The sequence below is a fragment of the Gavialis gangeticus genome, unplaced genomic scaffold (genome assembly GCF_001723915.1).
Source record: "Gavialis gangeticus isolate Ggan-Ray unplaced genomic scaffold, GavGan_comp1, whole genome shotgun sequence".
NCBI lineage: Eukaryota > Metazoa > Chordata > Crocodylia > Gavialidae > Gavialis > Gavialis gangeticus.
Genome location: NW_017729034.1, coordinates 79,221,508 through 79,240,247, shown reverse-complemented (window position 1 = coordinate 79,240,247; position 18,740 = coordinate 79,221,508). Strand labels below are relative to the sequence as shown.

The 18,740-nt window shown below is 42.3% G+C and overlaps 1 protein-coding gene across 4 annotated transcripts in view; it reads right to left on the bottom strand.

The window, feature by feature from the left end:
* SYNE1 (spectrin repeat containing nuclear envelope protein 1) overlaps positions 1-18,740 on the bottom strand; it is a 631,505-nt gene that overhangs the window by 201,514 nt on the left and 411,251 nt on the right. For all 4 annotated transcript variants that reach the window (XM_019526891.1, XM_019526894.1, XM_019526892.1 and 1 more), the window contains 9 exons: positions 17,262-17,527; positions 14,117-16,277; positions 13,344-13,681; positions 12,839-12,983; positions 10,891-11,109; positions 8,660-8,922; positions 5,345-5,510; positions 1,331-1,486; positions 965-1,117 (listed from right to left, as the gene is read on the bottom strand). In XM_019526891.1, coding sequence (XP_019382436.1) covers positions 965-1,117; positions 1,331-1,486; positions 5,345-5,510; positions 8,660-8,922; positions 10,891-11,109; positions 12,839-12,983; positions 13,344-13,681; positions 14,117-16,277; positions 17,262-17,527 — 3,867 coding nt within the window. The remainder of the gene's footprint in view (positions 1-964; positions 1,118-1,330; positions 1,487-5,344; positions 5,511-8,659; positions 8,923-10,890; positions 11,110-12,838; positions 12,984-13,343; positions 13,682-14,116; positions 16,278-17,261; positions 17,528-18,740) is intronic.

Here is an 18,740-nt window from a genome sequence, read left to right as displayed (position 1 = left end):
TCCAATGACAAGAATTTTTTATCCAGTCTGGAGATGGACAAAAACACATTTAATTAGCTTTACACCCACTTAACTGAGGTAATTATGATGTACTGGTTTCAGCATAATACATTTCAGTGGCTCTGTGCAACAGATAAAAGTTGTCAAGAGGCACATTTACAACAACTTGAAAAGAGAAAATGGTGTTTTCTGACATACCGAGAAGTTTTCTTCTGGGAAAAGCATATCTCTTCACTTCACATTAATAACTAAATCGACCTGATCTTTAAAAACATATATATAACACTGTGTAATAAGCTCCATTTCACTGCAACTCTTTTCTATATACACAAGTACTTGGGAGAGCAATACAGGCTTTCTGTATAATCTAATAAAATAATCAATAGCCAATATAAAATAAATAATAATAAATAATAAAAAATAAATAATCAATAGCCAATTTATACCACACCTACTCTCAGCAAGGCACCCCTTATTTTATGAGTATTCCCACACATATCAATGGAACTATTTACTATAAAAGGTAATGTTCATTAGTGATGATTTATGGGGATGGATATAGCTATTTAAGCACATACTAAAGTAAAACACTGTGTGGGTACATAATGAAGCTCCTTAGGTGCACTAGGAATGATTCCTCATTTTTGACAAAAGAGAGAAGACATAGATGAAAGAGAGAAAACAACATGGGCCACCTGCTCTCCCAGCTCCCCACCTTTCATGCCTAGTTGTTCTCAGGAGAAGCACACTTGGGCAATCCCTGCACATTCTACCATCTACAGACTATAGTTCCAGAAGCCCACATGGCCCAAAAAAAGGGAGTCTTTACTCCTTAGTCTTCTGTCTACCTGCTTAGGACAAACATGTCATTTATCTCTTTGTAAATGGATTTTTTGTCCAATGGGGACATGCAAATTTGAAACATTATATTCCATAATCAAATAAAGTAAGCTTTTCCCCTTACCTTTTGCTCACTTTTAGCTTGTGCTATATTACTTGTCTTTTCTTTCAGTTTGGAGAGAATTGCATTTAAGTTGTTTGCTATCTTATGGATTTTTTGACCAAACTCTTGGTTTAATGTTTTGCTCTGCTGGGCTTCTTTCTCTTTGGCTTGAATCTGCCAAGAACAATAGCAGTAAGAAGCAAACCAACTAGTCATACATTTTTTCCATCATAGGAGGAATATGTTGTAAACTTAGGATGTAACAATGACATACTATAAAAGTTTAACATGAACAAACCTGTAATATCATATGTCATTCAATTACTATGTTTATAAAGAGTGGAGAAATCCCATAAATTTATGATGCCTTCTTCCACTGGGTTTTACCTGATCCTGTATAGTTACAAGGGCCAATCCCACTTCTGCCAACTGAAGAGAGAGTTCAGAAGGTAGAATAGCGTAAAGTCCCAGGTACTTGTTCTGCTGTTGTTCAGCCATTTTTTCCACAGCCTGGCGGTGAAAAGTGGCTTCATTGTGGAGAGCCTAGATGAATAAAAGAGATACAATTCAGAAACAGTGGGTGCATCTACATGTGTAATTAATACAAAGCAATAAACTCCAGAGCAGTTTGAACTGGAGTAAACTACTCCCGGATGCAGTGTCTACATGTGCGCCTGGAACAGCAGCAATTTGAACTGTGGCGGACCAGGCCTGCCCTGGCAGGGGCCATAGGAAGTTAGCCCCAGCTTCTGGGTGGTGATGTTGGGTGCTGGAGGACCTGGCTGGGGCACGAGGGTGCTGTGTGGAGCTGTGTGGCTAGGTGGCAGGCAGGAGTCCAGCTCCAAACTAGCTGCACTGACTGGGCACAATTTATACCTGAGGTCAGTGTCTACACATTCATTTAATCGCAGTGGATTACTCCACCGTAAGATAGTACTGTCCTATCTTGTGGCAGAGTTAATTAGTTTACTGTGGCTTAATACTGGCACACATGTAGATGTTGACATTTTACTGAACAGCTAATTAGTCTTTTCAGTAAAGCACACACGTAGATGCACTCAGTGATTATGAAAATGGAGAGTCAGCTGAGCAAAAAAAAAGGGAGGGGGGAACAAAACTTTGATTTCAGAGCATGACTTTGATATGCCTAGTCCACATATGTCCACATGACATATGTGAAGTAGGCTCAAATTGTCCATTGCAATTTTGGGTCCTGGGTCCATTCAAACCTGAAAATCAAAGCACAATGCAGAGGTTCTGGATGCAAATAAATAAATTGGTGTTCAGTGTATGATTTCTGTATATGCCACTACATACGAGAAGTTCACTTTTCTTCCCATGTGCTTTGGTACCAAAAGAAAGGAAATAAAATGTTCACATTCCAAATGGAACAGCTGTGCTGAAGAACTACTTGGACAACCACAGGAGTAAAGAGAAAGCTAAAGAAGCTTGTTTATTTAGCCTAGCAACACGAAGGTTGATGTGACTGTTCTCCACAGTAATCTCAGAAAGAAAAATATCAGAAAAGGAGAAGAGCTCTTTAAAGTTGCATACAATGCTGGCACAGGAATAAACGTGGCAATAAATTAACCAAGAATAAATTTAGGCTGGAAGTGAGGTGGTTTCTACCTGCCAGAGAAATCATGTTCTAGAACAGGCCTGTCCAGTTTCTAAGAAGCCTTTGGCCACTCAGCCCATAGGACACACAAGTGTGGGCTGCACCAGGACGAGCCACGGGCCTCTAGGCTGCATGTCATAGGGACACCCCTTTCCTCCCTACACAACTATGCAATGCACCTGCATGGGCCTTCCTCCTCACTGCATCATACAGGCATTTTGCGTGGTATGTAGCCACAGTCCTCCTCCCATCCACTCTGCAGTGCATCAGGCACCTGCACAGTCCTGGACTCACCATCAGCTCCCTGTGCCACAGACACTGCAGTGCCTCCTCATCTAGGGTGGAGGCACGAAGCAACAGCTGGAGGAGGGAAAAGGAACCCAGGGACTCTAGCTGCTGTTGTAGCCAAAGCGATGAGGGGAGCAGAGGCCAGGTGAGAGCCTGGGGGCCACAACTTAACTCCCCACAGGCTGCCAGATGGACAGCCCTGTTCTAGAATAGCCTTTCAGTAGGAATATTGGGGGCAAAATCCTAAGGAAGTACAAGATGGACAGTTCATGAAAGGGATTGTATGATAGTTGTCTGTGATAGAAGGGGAGTGGACTCAATGACCAAAGAGGTCCCTTCCAATTCTATGCTCTTCTGTGAGCTTATCAATTGAAATTGCTAAGTTTATACATCTTCATTTAAGACATGATGGATATAGAAAAGACATTGTACCCATCCAGACTCTAGGGCAGGGGTTGGCAACCCCTAGCATGTGTTCCAGAGAGTGGCACATGAAGATATTTTGCTTGGCACCCCAGCCCTTTTCAGGCACGGTTGTTTCAGATTCAAAGATTTACTGGAGTAAAAACTCCATTGTGGGCAGCTGGGGCCTGCCAAGAGCCTGTAGCAGGCAACCAGGAGGCTGCAAGTGGCTGCACTGGGTCCGCAGAATCCCAGCCCAACTTGTTGCTGGTGGTGGGTAGAAGAACGCCTTGGGGTGGATGGCAGGTTCCCAGCTGCCCATCAGGGACTAGAAACAGTGTAAAGATCCTGGTGTTTTGGGGGAACTGTGAGGGGTGTCTTGGAGGTAGGTTCCACAGCACATGTAGAGGGGGTGCAGCAATCCCATAGTGCCTGAGAGGGGCAATCCTACAGCACCTGCAAGGGGTGCACTGAGCACAACCAGAGCCTGTGAGGGGCAATCCCAGAGTACCTAGGAGGGTGCACCAAGCATGCCTAGAAGGGTGACTTCAAAGAGCCCAAGAGAGGGCAGAGACAGGACCATCCTTGAACGGGGGGTGGGCAATCAGGACAACCACCCTGGGACCCACACTTTGGGGGGGCCCTGTGGAGATGGGCGGAGCAGCCGTGGTGACTCCACACTGCCCTGGCTTCATGTCCAGCTGCTCAGCATCCCCCCCCAGGCTTCCTTGCATCCAGGGTTGGGGCTCCACACAGGCTGATTTGTCCCAGGCCCTACACCCTGCTCTGGTCATCTCTGGGCAGAAATAAGGCCTTGGAAAAGACAGGCATTGGTCCTGGGACCAAAACAGACTGGGAGAGTCCAGAGAGGCTCAGCAGCCCAAGGAAAGGCAGAGATAAGGCCTTGGAAAGCAGACAAAAAGCTGGGAACCCCAAAGTCCAGCCCAGTCAGTGGACTAGAGTTAGAGAGCTCAGCAATAGCAAAAAGGGTGGAGGGTGAGAAGGCCGAAGCCCAACACTGGAACAATGGCAAGCTTGCTCTCAGACCCTCAGGCAGCCTTCCTCCTTCCCAAACATTAACATCAAAGGTGTGGTGGGTGAGTAAAGGCGGGGAGGACCCCTACGGTTAGAGCCAGGGCAGGAATTGTGTGGTCACAATTGTGTGGTCACAGGTATTTATTGTAAACAAACAACGTTTATGATTATTAACTGTAATATTATGCAGTGCATCTAGCCAAGTATTCCCTTCTCCCCGTTTTGTTTGCCTTGCACTCCAACACCTTACAAATAGATGTTGCATTTTTTGGCACTATGCCCCAAAATGTTGCCAACCCTCAATCTACGTTAAGGAGTGGAAGAAGAAAGCTACTAACTCTATATGTAGGCAAGGAAAATGTATGACCCAAGTGTGCCCTTGTTGCCGGGAAGGCTAACAACATGCGGGGCTGCATTGGTAGGAGTGCTGCCACTAATAGGAGGCCACACCTGGAATACTATGCTGAGTTTTGGGCCCCCCACTACAGAAAGGATGTGGAAAAATTGGAGAGAGTTCAGTAGAGGGCCACAAGAATGGCTTGGGGCCTGAGGCACATGACTTACAAGGAGAGGCTGAGGGAGCTGGGCTTATTTAGTTTGGAGAAGCGAAGACTGAGAGGGGATTTAATAGCACCCTTCAACTACCTGAAGGAGGGTTCCAAAGAGGATGGTGCTGGACTGTTCTCAGTGGTGACAGACAGCAGAACAAGGAGCAATGGTCTCAAGTTGCAGCAAAGGAAGTTTAGGTTAGCTATTAGGAAGAATTTTCTCACTAGGAGGGTAGTAGCAGGGCATTGGATTAGATGACCTCCTGAGATCCCTTCCATCCCTAATTTTCTATGATTCTATGGTCACAGCCCTTCTGCCACTTTATGCATATTGGCAATTAATCAATGCAATTTATTGCCTATATGGGCTTGTCTTTAAAATTTTTCCCATTGTCACTACAACGATCTTGCTCATATTGTAAAATTCAAATCCATTGTAACACTCTAATTTAATGTTTATTATCAGAACACATCAAAGTTGAAACTATCCATAAAAGAAGAGTGATATACCTGCAGCTCCTGAAGTTGAGCATCTACTTCCATTGTGGGGTTTAGCAAATATTCCTTTGTTTCCTGAATCCAAGACTTCACAATATTAATCTCCATCTCCACCTCCTCACGCTCCTTGAGCTCCTGTCTCACCAACTTCCCACTTTTCTTCACTTTCTGTTGCATGCTTCAAAAGGCAAAGAAACAACTTGTGAAGAATTTATAAAAATGTAATCTTATTTTGTCAAAAGCTATCAAGAAATGCAAAGAATAACAAGCATGTTGTTACAATGTTTCAGCTAAGAATAATTAAAAAAACAGTGTTATTACAAAGGACGGTAAACAAACAACAGGCAGAGATGTTTAACTCTACAACTTACCCATTTTCCTTAGGCCCATATTCCATTCCACCTGCTATACGTCTAAACCTACATGGCTGGTCTCTCAAAAATGTGTGTTTTTCATCAGAGAGTGATCCTATTTTACCCAGGAAAGGTGCATCGCCCTCCCATTCCTTCAACGAGCAACACTTCCAGAACATGTAAGCACTGAACTAAAGTTTATGAGCAACCAATAGAAACGTTAGGCACAGGTACATGCATGCATGCATGTGAATTTTTTCCTTGTACATCTTAGTCAAGGCTGTGCCTTACATGCCTCCATCATCTTAGGATCTGAATCTTCTGGAGGGGAAGCACAAAGATAAAGTAGGAGAAAGATACACCAGCTGTTTGCCCAACTGCCTAGTGATTAAGGCTTTTGCCCAGGAAATGGGAGGCCTAGGCAGTACACCCAATTGAGCCTAATGTGTTCTGAATTCATATCTCCTCTTAATAGGAAAGTACCTAACCACTATGGCTTTGGGCTAGGCATGGTTGAGGGAAGCCTCCACTGTGCCTTTTGAAGTCGGGCCCACACGGGGGTGGGGCGGGGGGTGGGGAATGTATGAACCAGGGGATCAGAAGGAGAACATGCAAGATGTCCTGATGTTGTAGCCCAGTGAGAGACAGGGGCTTCAGTGGAGGCAGTCCTGAGTTCCATTTCTAGTTTTTGTGATGGCCAACTTCAGTGGGGTAAGGGGCTGCATGTAGCGCTGGCATGTGCCCCCCAGGCCAAACACCTGGCAAGCCACAGGCTGCAAGTAGGTGGGGGGTGGGCAGGGAGGGCACAGGATTCTTACCCCATAGTTACACAGGCTGTGCTGCTGGTGTCATGCGATCCCCCAGGATCTCCCACCCTGGCTGTGTGGGCACCTCCCTGCTGCACAACTGCACAAGTGATGCATAGCCCACCCTATCATATGGGCAACTCTGGTAGTACAGTGCTCCCTCCCAGGTTTTCCTGCAGCATGTGACAGTAGTGGAGGCAGCTATAGAGGCCTACATACAGCCCACGCTCCACCAGTTGGATAGCCCTAACATAAAGAATATTAGAAGCAGAAGCTGGGATCCAGGTTCCCCTCCCTCCTAGTGGAATACCTATACAGTCATGCTCCCTCTTTGAAATCAACTCTGGGTATGGACAGATGTACTTTTTACCCCCTTTAAAAGGGCAAGGGGAGCTCCTGTTCAAGATTGTATATCAGCTCTTACATCTACATATAGTGATACAAATGAGCTGAACCACCCTAACTCTGACCCTGAGGCCCCTGCCACGTATTAAATATATTGTGCAATTAACTGGTTCATTGTGCAATAAATTTAGACCTTACTTTATACAAAGTAAAACCAGCCACATGTGCAAAGTCATTATCATGCCATAAAAATCTCCATCCAACTATGAAAAAAGCCAACCAGCTACAAAGTTAGTTCTTGAAAATGTGTAACAACTTTATAGATGGTTTGTATCCAGCTTTAGTTTGAATATGTGGCAGGGCCCTGAATAAAGTAGAGTTAAAGATCCAATGGTTTTGCTACAGCTGTATTGCTTCAGAATCATGTAACAGCTGCATCATAATCGCTTAGATTGATGTCCTTTGATATCAATAGTTATGTCTGTGTGTACCCTCAGAATACAGACAGACTATTCAAAGGAATGTTGATATGTATTCTTTTCTACAAGAAGTCTTGCTCCACTGCAAACATCCATGCACATGATTAAATTTACATATGTAAGCAGTCCCAGTAAAATCAAGATTTTTCAATTCCTCCAAAGGTTCACAATCTGTATATAGAAATATGGAGACTTGGCTAAGGCACTTAAGGTATGGCTATGGTGGGGCAATGGTGTACCCAGCCTGGATGGTCCCATGCACACCCTGCCCATCCCCTCCCTCCTGCACATTGCAAGCCTGGTAATGGCCTGGTGAAAATACTCTGAGGTCCTCCCTAGTGACTGCTTTTATGCCAGAGACTGGGGCCATGAGGGTGACTTGAGGGTATCCTAAAATCAGGGGCTGGCAACATTTCTGGACAGGGGGAGAGTGGACAGCAGGGGAGCTGTGGGGGAGCGCCTGATCCTTGTTGTGGCTGTGCAGCCCAAGCCCTTTCCATGCTGTCTACCCTAAGGCACACGTGCCAAGCAAAATGCCTTCACGTACCATGCTCTGGCACCCATGCTGGGGTTGCCCACCTCTGTCCTAGACCCTTCACTGGCATATTTCCAGGTTTAAAGCCTGCCCATGGGGTAAGTGGGTGTGGTGTAATAGCTTGGCAGAGACAGGCTGCTGCTGTGTTTTATACATGTCCTGAATCACTATTTATCATTCCATTAAACGTTATAGTAGGGCCAGAACTGGACCTTTGTCACTAGGACTGACTCTTACCATGAAGCTATCTTTACTCCTCTGCTTTACAAAAGCGAAAGGACAAGACTCTTAGATGTAGTCAATCTTCTAAAGCTGGAAAGAGACAGATACCAAGTAGGATTTTGAAATGCAATATGTTCTTGCTAGGTTCTGCCTTCAGTGGTATTAAAATAGCGGTAGCTGGGCACCTATCTGGCTCAGGTGCTGTTGAAAATACCACTAAGCATCTCTTGCCATTTTAGGCGATGAAATACTTTTAAAAATCTGACCCAAAGTGAATGACTAGTCTGAGAATGGTGACATGAAAACAGAATCTGTGTAAATGATGAGTAAATTAAATATTTGAAATTCTTTAACACTACCTTCCAGTTCTTATTAGCAACAGGGTATAGGAAAGGGTTTTTTCTTTTAACTATCAATTTCAACCATAATATCTTTTGAATGCACATTTAACAATGAAATTGAATGATAAAAATATGAAAATATATTAATGTGGTATAACTTTGATTCTATTATTTTAGGTATGTTTGAACAGTAAATGAATATCAAATAAAATTAATTCTGTTTACTTAAATATTACTTCCACTTACTTGTGGCATCGGTCTTGCATTGCTTTGATTTCTTGCATGACTGGTAGCTCCTCCTGAGAACTTGGCTCCACTTCCACATCCTGGAACATGTTTAGTGCATGCTGTTTGAGGAGTCCCAAAGAAGACAACTTCTGTTCCACCTCCTGAGTGAAACTGTTGTGGTAGTCCAGAAGATCCAGAAGCTCTGTCTTTGATGCTTTTTCAACTGAGCTTCCTGGTAAGTGATCTTGTAGTTGATCTATTGCTAGAGTAGCATTTTGAATCTGAGGAAACAGATGAAAGACGCATTTGGCACAGTTGATAACAACACACCTAAAACCTAGTGCTGGAGTGGAATCAGTAAGAACTTGATAGTATGTGGCTGACTCAACAGGTAGGGTTCTAAAGCTTCTTTTTCACTCTTATAGATGGTAGTGGCCAGGAGATAGACAAGATCATGCCTTGCACTCCCCAATTGAACAACCTCTTTTATTGGTAATTTTATTTACTGTTTGTACTGCCACAAAACACAGCAACTCTAATCATGAAAAAGGAATCCACTGTGCTAAGGGTCACCTGTGGAGCAAAGACACTGCCCCTCCTCCAAAAATTTTAGGATGAGGGATAACAAAGAGACACGGACAATCAGAAGTACAAGGAAACCATAAGATGATACTGGTCAGCATGATATTACACAGAGGTCCCACCACACTGACTCAGAAATTATTCCCAGTTTTCTTTAGACAGAAAGATCATGCAGTGGGAGGTTGAGCTGTCTGGGGTGGCAAAGGAAAGAAGAAGATCCCAAATAATTACTAAAACTAGCAAATGCAAAAGGACATTGTGTTTATTACATAAAACTTTAATTTCTATTTCCCTAGAAGAATAAGGAAGGAAATAGGATTCTAGAGAAACAGTACAGTTTTGCAGTCAGGCATTCTAATGCTGGCTTTGTCAATAACTTACTGTATCAGGTTTCCTGCTTGTAAAATGGAACTATGATTTACTGCTTATCTTACAGGACTTATGGCTTAATTAGCTAATGCCTGTACGGTGCTCTCAATCTGTAAAGGGATATATAAATGTTAAGTCTCATATGTGATGAAAACATAATACACTGTATGTACATATCTACCCTGCTCCATGAAAAATACATTGTAGTAAAAGGGACTTATCAAAGGGCCTTGTTACATATTGCACTTTGAGCAGCTCAAATGTTGAAGTGTTAGTGTTAGTTCTGTTTTGGAGCCTTAAGGTTAAAACACCTTAAGGTTAAAAACCTTCTCTGACCTATATAGCTATGACTTGCCACTAGAGGGCTGAAGAGCAGGGTCTTGACTATGAGCAACAGCTGTGAGTTGCCACCACAGGGCTGGTGAGCCAGGACAGGCTTCTATCCCTGCTCTAGGTGGTAGGGGTTGAGAGAGGGGTTGTGGGGGAGGGGGTCTGGGAACATGAAGCAGGGAGATGGAGAGTTTAATGGGATGGGAGATGAAAGGGAAATGGAGATGGGAGGAGGAGGGATGAAAAGAAGGAAGTTGGCCACTGAAGGATACAATAAAATGTAGTAAAAAAAAAGGAATATAAAAAGAAATAAGGAGGAAGCAAATTAAAGGTTTCGTGTTTTAATAAACTAGGATTTGGGATTGGAGTGTGGGGTGTGCTGGTTGTACTTCCCACCATGGCTGGGAGGTGGGAGCAGTGAAGGAAGGCACTTTTGGGGAAATTACTGCCCCGGGAAAGAAGCCCCAGATCATGGGAGCCTGATCAGGCTCCTCCCTTGCCCCCCTCCCTGCCCCCCTAGACCCCACTCATGGACCCACCTGTACCCCATAACCTGGCTAGCTGGCATGTGCTTTGCAGGCTGTTTACAGAGGGTTGCACCCCTGGGGTGGGAAAGTCACACCTCTGGGAACTGGCTTGGTACTAGAACTGCCCCCTGAGCAGTAGAAATCAGGGGGTAGAAAGTTTGTCCACACAGAACAGGAGAGTTTGGGGGGCGGGCACTGGATCCTGTGATGCTTGAGTTCTGTAACTTGGGCAGCTCATCTGTGGGGAGTGGCCACACATTGATGGAATGCAAGCTGGGTGACTTGGATCAGAGCTAAACTTGCCCTGGAGTGGTGTAACTTTAAGCTGCCTAAAATGTGCTTAACACTAGTTTCAGGTGTTAATGTGTGGATAAATCCAGGGGTTAGAAGCTCCAGAAGCTGCTTAAAATTAAATGTGTAACAAGGCCCAAAGTCTCATACCTTATCATTAAAGCCCTTCCACTCCTGCACTGCATCTTCCAATATCTTCTCCTGGTCCTGGGCCACACTCCGGAGCCGTGTCCAGCGTTGCCAGACAGTTGTCATTGACCTGCTTATGGTTGCCTTGCTAGCATCATTACTGATTTTTTCTAGCTGAGAGGCCTTTTCCTCCAGTGCTGTGATCATCTCATGGAACGAATTTACTACAGACACCAGCGACTGAAAAAGAAAATCAAATGGCAGGATTATCCTTATTACAGCATTGTTTGATGATAATGGTGAAGCAGTCATGTCAACAGTTTGCTTGTGAAATTTATAGTACAGCCACTGCTTGTAATTAATCTTTAGCCTTGGTTAAATTATTTTTGTATTAGCTTTTGGCCATTAGTATTTTACATGCATGACAATTTTAAAGTATACCCACTGTAGATTTTTGCGCATGTAAAATTTTTATATTTGGCAACTTCAAACAATAATCTGGTTTACTAATTACTTTCTATAATTAATTTATAATTTAAGATAATCACTTCTGTACATTTTAAAGGGCATTTATTTTACACGATTGCCCTCTACACATGATTTAGATGGTAGAAGTATTGCATAAGAGTTCCTAACAAGAATGCCTGGTATTTATGCAGGCTTTAATGAATAGTCCTTGACTGGGAAGTGAAACGTGAATAGAAGCTATACATGTGTAAGATAGTATAAGCACTATTGCCCAAAATCTTTGCTCTGTACAAACTGTATTCAAGACATAATGGATAGAGCTATGCAAAATTTCACTGGTCATTTCATTTTGACACTGTTTCAACTCATTTCGAGGTAGAAACAACAAAATCAAAATGAAACAAAGGGCTGCGAAATAGCCTCGAAACAAAATGAGGCTAGTCAAAATGTTTCAACCATAGCGCTGGGGATGGGAAGTAAGTCCAGCTGCACTGACTTTCCACCCCAGTGCTAGATGGGGCTGGGGACGGGTAGTCAACCCAGCTGGGCTGACTTCCCATCCCCGGCGCAAGATCAGGTTGAGGACTGGTAGTCAGCCCACCTGGACTGACTTCCCATCCCCAGGGCTGGGATTGGGCTCAGGAAAGAAAGTCAGCCCAGCTGGGCTGAGTTCCTTTCCCCAGAGTGATGGTCAGGAGAAACACTGAAACAGAGTCAGAACAGCTTCACTGTTTTGACTGGAAATTAAATTTGATACAAAACACTGTTCCATCCAGACCTCAAAACTGAAGTCGGAACAGAAAAGTGCCGTTTCACACAGCCCTAATAATGGACACTGATAGCCTGGAAAGAGCTGTTTGCAGCTTCCTGACAAAATCTGTATCAGCAAGAGTTCTAACTCAATTTTCTATCCAAATCCAAAACTTACTTGGGTAGTGAGGCATATGGCAAAGGAGGCCATTTCTATCAGCTCTCTCCTAGTAGAAAATCCCCACAAATGGAAGGGATTCTTTTTTGCCAATTTCTCATTGGTTTCAAGTTAATGTTGGCTTTGTATGCAATCCCAACTGCAGCAGTATGAATAACCTGGCCTAGGCCTAGAAATAGTGCTCCACAGTAAGTACATTTCTAATATACCACATCTCCCAGCTCTCTCACTCTCAAGAACCCCTGGCAGAAAATTAGTGAGGGATACCATTGACTCAATTCTCATTTTTATAAGATTTGGGATTTTTTAGGTGGATCCATAAGAGTTACTTCAGTAAGGTATGTTTATTTTAATCACTTCTTGTCAGTATCTACTGTTTAAGCTACTGTATGTATGTAGAGGACACAATTCTTGTATTTTATTTAGGATGCAAAGAAAAAAAACCTTCTTAACTTATTTCTAATGCAAAAACAAACAACATGTACATCTCTGGTGTCCTGAATCCTATAGCAAATAGTTGAATTTATTTTCACAGAAAGAAATCGGACATCCTGATGATTTTGGAAACCTTACCTTATGGGCCAGCAATTTCTTTTCTGCTTCATGACCAGAAGCAGCCTTAGCTAAAGAGAATTCTGATAATTTCTTCTCAGCCTCATTCATCAATTCAATAACCTTCTGCCTTGCAATCTGGTACTCCTGCCACAGAGAAGCACACCTTGGAGAATGAAACACCAGCAAGAAAGATTCAGTATAATAAAAAAATCAATGAAACAAGCAGTGGTACAAACAGTTCTGAGTTTTACTACTACTAATATTTTGCATTTATTTATCAGCTTTTTTATAAGAAAATATGTATTAAAAACAAAAATCTCAATTCTCACAGAAACCTTCTGAAATAGTATATTGATGAAGTATCACTTAACTCATTCTAAGAAGATGAAGCTTAGAGATCTTAAGCAACTCATTTCACATCAGCCAGCCAATCAGTGATGGAGAAGACAGTATACAAGCCACAGATACCAACCCACTAGACTGGAAACACATGTAGCGTGTCCCTTCTCATCCCCAAAGATACCTCTGCAGTAGATCTTGCTGGGTTTCAGATTCCTGTTTTGTTCCCTTGCCTTTTTCCTCTAGAGCAGCTATATTCTGTACCAGTTGCTCTCTTGCTGTAGCTTGGATAAATGGTTCCATCTCAGACACGAGGCCCTGTAGCTCTTCCAGGTGACGCTGGAATTGACTTTCTGTGCTGAAAAATTCTACGTGGTTTCTTAGATTCTCCTCACAACTTTCCACATCCAGACCATTCTTTGTCAAATGTAGCAATTCCTGAGCATCCTCAAGCCAGTCATTGGCTGTTTGCATAACTTGGTAGTACCTTTGACACAGGCTATACAATTTAGTCAATGTAGCCTGAAACAACAGTGAAAAACAACACTTACAATAACAGTACAGAGGTAACAATTCTTAACAACAAAAATAATGAGAATACCCCACCAAGATGTCAAGGCTTCACTAATATCATACCCTAATCTACCTTTTGCTCCTCAGGAGTAGGACGAACTATGCCCATCCTTCCTTCCTGTCTTGTGCCTGGCTCCTAAATGTGGAGAGGCCACCTAGAGTGAGCACACGGATGTATCTGTGTGTGCTGTGTATGCTGAGGGGAGTCTTTACTCCTCCAAAGTCCTTGTTTTACCACCTAGCATGGACCATGATCTATGGCTAAAACTTTGGAAAAATAATTAGGTAGCAAAGTCAATCTATTCATGATGACAACACAAAGAAAACCAACACAAGCTAATTTTTCCAAGATAGAAGAAAATAATAGCTCGAGGGCACACTAACCTGCCTCTTTTGTATGGCTTCTTGAACTTCATTATCCAGTTCTGAGAGCTCAGCAAGGGTGTTTTCCAAGTCTGCAGGTATAAGCTCTTTTGCTTTCATGTACTTCTCTTTTTCTTTACTGCTCAGGGCATTCATTATTCTCAGGCTTGACTGCACTTCTTCTTGATGGATCTGAACCTTTCGAATCTCTTCCTGGATGGTTTGCAATTTCAGGTCCAAACTTAATGTTCCGTTAAGCTCTGCCTTAACCCATCTCAGCCACTCAAGTGAGCGGCAGATCTCTGTTTGAAAGTCTATGCTTTGTACCAGCCTGTTTTCACACTCCATCACTGTGTCACCAATGGTAGCATGCAATGACTTCAGCTTTTCCTGCCAAGATTGTACTTCATGATTGGCTGTCCCATAGGCAGATGGATCAAGCTGAGGAGAAAGCACATCTAGATGTTCAGTGATTCTCTTCAAAAGAATCTCCATGTCTTGCAAGCTACCAGCCAGAGAATGGTAGATTTTCAGCTTTTCTTCTACTGGGAGTGTTTCCTCATTCACTTTCATCTGTTCTTTCTTCACTGCCTCTAGCTGTGTCTTCAACTGTGTGCACATTTCCTCATGTTCCTGATAGGCCTCTATAGTGTCTTCCAAAAGACTAACTTTCTGTTCTATTTGCCTTTTCACCTTGTGATACAGTGTGATGAGTTTCAACATTTCATCAGGTTGCCATGGTTGTCCAGTGCTTCGGAAAGCCTCCTTTTTCTGGTTCAGTTCATCAACTGCTGCACCAAGGTTTCCCACCTCACCTAACAGAGCTCTGTAATCCTGTTGGAGCGACACAACTTCTTTGGCTGAGAGGGCAGGTGGAGCTTTGTTCATGCTTAAATACTGATCTTCCAGTTCAGTTAAAGACTTGGTTGTCAAGTCAATCAAAGAAGCATATTCTTTGCGGGCAGAAATTGCTTCCTGAACTCTGTAGAACTTATCTTTGGCCAGAGCAATGATGGTATGAAATTGCTGAGGCAGGGCATTCAGCTTTTCATCTAGGTAAGAATGATCCACTTCATTAAGGGATGGCAGGATCTCCTGACCATCTCTCTGCAGCATAAGTAAAAGAGTTTCATATTCAGGAGACTGCTCAAGAATCTGTTGATACTTAGTCAGCTGGGTATATAGTTCAGAATTATTATTCATTAAATTGACTTCTGGAAATGTGACAATATCAGTTTGTTTTAGCCAATGATTAGCTTTATCCAAATCTTCTTTGAAATACTTCCTGGAAACCATATTCTTCTCCAGTTCTACCAGTCTCTGGCTACATTTGTGTAAAACAGTGTCATACACATTTTGTAGTTCCTGCAATTTACCTAGCACTTCACTTTTTTCCTGTTCTTCTGCTTCTTTCATTAAATCCCGTCCTTGAGTCCACAGCCCAGTGATTTCATTCTGACAGGTCTTCAGGCTAGCTTGGGCATTCTTACAAGTCCTAATCTGTTTGCTCACATCTTCTGGCAATAGACAAATATGGTCATGGAACATTATCTTTTTCTCATGTTGCTGGATCTGATTTGTAGCCTGAAAAACTGCCATGAGAAACTGACTCTTTTCAGATAGTGCTTTATTCAGGTGCTTTCTCCTCTGACCAACCAGATCACTGAGACACTCAACATGATTCTGTGTATCTGTAAGTGCCTTCTGGAGCAGCTGTCTTTCATTGAGGCCTAGATTAATCATCACCCGGTCAGCCTCTGTTATGAGTGTTTTCAGAACAAGCTGTTTGGCTTCTAGTTCACTACAAACGGTAAGGTGATCCACAAGTAAGCTCTGAGCCAGGTCGGGAGGGGGGCTCTGTTTAAGAGCCTCAGAGATGCTTGGTTGTTGCTCTTCTGCCCACTCTATCAGTTCCTGAAATCTGGACTGTACCAAACTTAGCTCCTCTAAGGTCGTGACAGAAACCTGGATTTTCCTTTTGACCAGGTCCTCCAGCTGAGTCCAGCGTTGTTCAAAATACCCAGACTGCTCTTTCACTAATTCTCTGTCATCTAGATTCAGATGTTCCATCATCTTTTGCTTTTGGTCTTTCAAGTCTTCAAGGGCAAATCTCCTCTCCTGCAGAGCCAAAGCCAACTGTTCCAGGGCCTCAAGGTGCACATTTGTACTCTCAGCATCTGATCTATTTGACAAAATGAATAGTACAAGTGTGAAATGTTTATTTATATTTAAGCTGGAATATTCAAAGAAGCCCAAGGGCAGTAGGAGCCCATATCATATTAGGATTCAATGGGATTAGGGTGTAAAAATCCCCTACACTTCTTTTAAACTACTTGCCTCAATCCCTAGAAATAGATAGTATTTTTACTCTCTTTTCTTCTGCCATAGCTTGTAAATTCATGTTAGCAGTGTAACTACTGGCAGCCCACACTTTAACTCATTGTATAAAAAAAGAACAAACATTGTGCTAGACATATATTATTACAATTATTGAGGTCAAGGGATTTTAGCCAGTTGACATTAACAGTAGAAGTAGTAAGCATTACTGTTTTAAAAATACAGTCTTAAGTTGTGCTCAGGACGTTGTCTCAATGATGTGGTGGCAGCAACTAAAATTTCAAGTGTCTGACAATTTACACTAATCATTCTATAAAAATAAGAGATAATCGCTTAGCTATGAATGAGAAACAGTTCCAAACAGTATGTTCTAATGTATTTTTTGATTCTCTAACAGATATTCCTCATTAGAGAATAATGCTTGCATAATTTAATTTAAATTAATTTAATTAATTTTTTGAATACTTCACAAAATGTAAATTTCTAAGAGTCAAAGTGATTCAAATTTATGTATTTTGCAGCCAGTGTTAAGTGGTATGTAAGGACAAGAAGGTAACACAACACAGGGCTATAACCAGAGGTTATTAGCTTACTCTTCTTGAAGGCAACTGCTGAAGATCTGACTCAAAAATTAATACACACATTCTGTATTCCATCTTCCTTTCATCTCAAAACAATGCATTCTACTGTAACCAAAGAAGGAGGTATTGTTTTTTTAAATCAAGCACATTATTAAAAGGGATATTTAAAGGGCATGATATCTAGAAATATGGTAAGAGGGCCATATGTGTCAAATATATCAGGTTGGAACAAGACAGACTCTCTCTACCTGGCCAGGTTGTCCCATTCCTTTGTAAACTTATCCAAGAAGACTTCTACTACATTCATGCGATCATGGTAATCTCTTGTCCTCTGAAGATCCTTCTCCCGCTCTGTGAGCAAGCTGGTGGTGTGAAGGCAGAGGTCCAACCACTGATTGCTTAAATGTCCTATTTCCTTGTGCTCAGGTGACTCCTGTTCTTGTGTTAGTTTGTTCACCTTCTCAGTCACAGAGGTAAGATCTGACTGTTTAGACTGCAGCTTCTGGCTAAACTCCTGTTAGAAGAACAAATGAAGAACAAAATAGAGATATGCCATCTAACAATGAGCTAAGATTTGTATGATAACTCTAAACACACTCTACTTAGAGCTGGATAGAGGCTCAGCCCTGTGTATCGGGTATATGAGGCAGAGGCAGTAATAGACCATATTTACCTATCAATTATAATAGATAAATCACAGTACTGGCCTCTGGCTGCTTTACTACTCCATCCAGGAAGCGCACAGACCATTTGCGGACGCTTCCTCTGCTGGACAAAGGGTAACTGTACCTGAAAGCTTGCAAAGAATTTTTCCAACTATTTGAGCTGGTCTAATAAAAGATATTGGATTTACTCAAAGAATGTTGTCTACACTTTCACAGGCCTATCAAAGATTAGGGAAGGGATGCAACCTAAAGGACAATAAAGGGGTATTAGCAAAATACTTCATTTATACAATCAAGACGGGAGAGGAATAAGGATTAAAGTCACAATCCATTTCCCTGGCCCTCTCCTGGAGTTGCAACATACTCAACATACTCTCCACAGGGAAGAAAAGCATAGCTTTACAAGTGGTCAATTTTGCCAGTACTGTATATTGCACACTCTTCTCTTCTGTGTTTTTCCAGAGATAGTTGCATAAAACAGGATCTCAGCTCCACAGAATTTCACTGCCTGTCACTTAAATGGATGCTTAAACTTCAATAGCTCTTATACTTCCAATATGACATTATGGTTGATTATCAAATCAAAGATCACTATGAACTCCCCATTTCATATAAATTTCCTTGATGAATATAAAACTAAACTAAAATAATATCGACAAAAAAATACAGAAAATGAACAACACATAGTTAAAAATAACCTGATACTCTGTAATGAACAGCATTTTCCAAATTCCAAAAAAGGACTATCTACAGGCCAGGCTAGGTCCTACATTCTTCCAGCACCACTCACTTTAATCAAAATCATTTAGTTTGCAGTAACTTGGATGCTAAATGCTGGACTGAGTCTTACCTGCCCTGTATCCACTATCCTAAAACACAATGGTTCTCTGCAAAATTAAGGGTACACAGAGGAATGACAGACAATATGTTACTCATTCTAAGTGGGCAGTATCTGTTCCTATGCATGGTAAACTACTGAGGCTAACTGGAGCAGTGAGGAAGAAAAATCCATGTTCCTGTCTTCTTCCTGCCTCCTTCATCAGTTGTTAGTACAATGGGCCC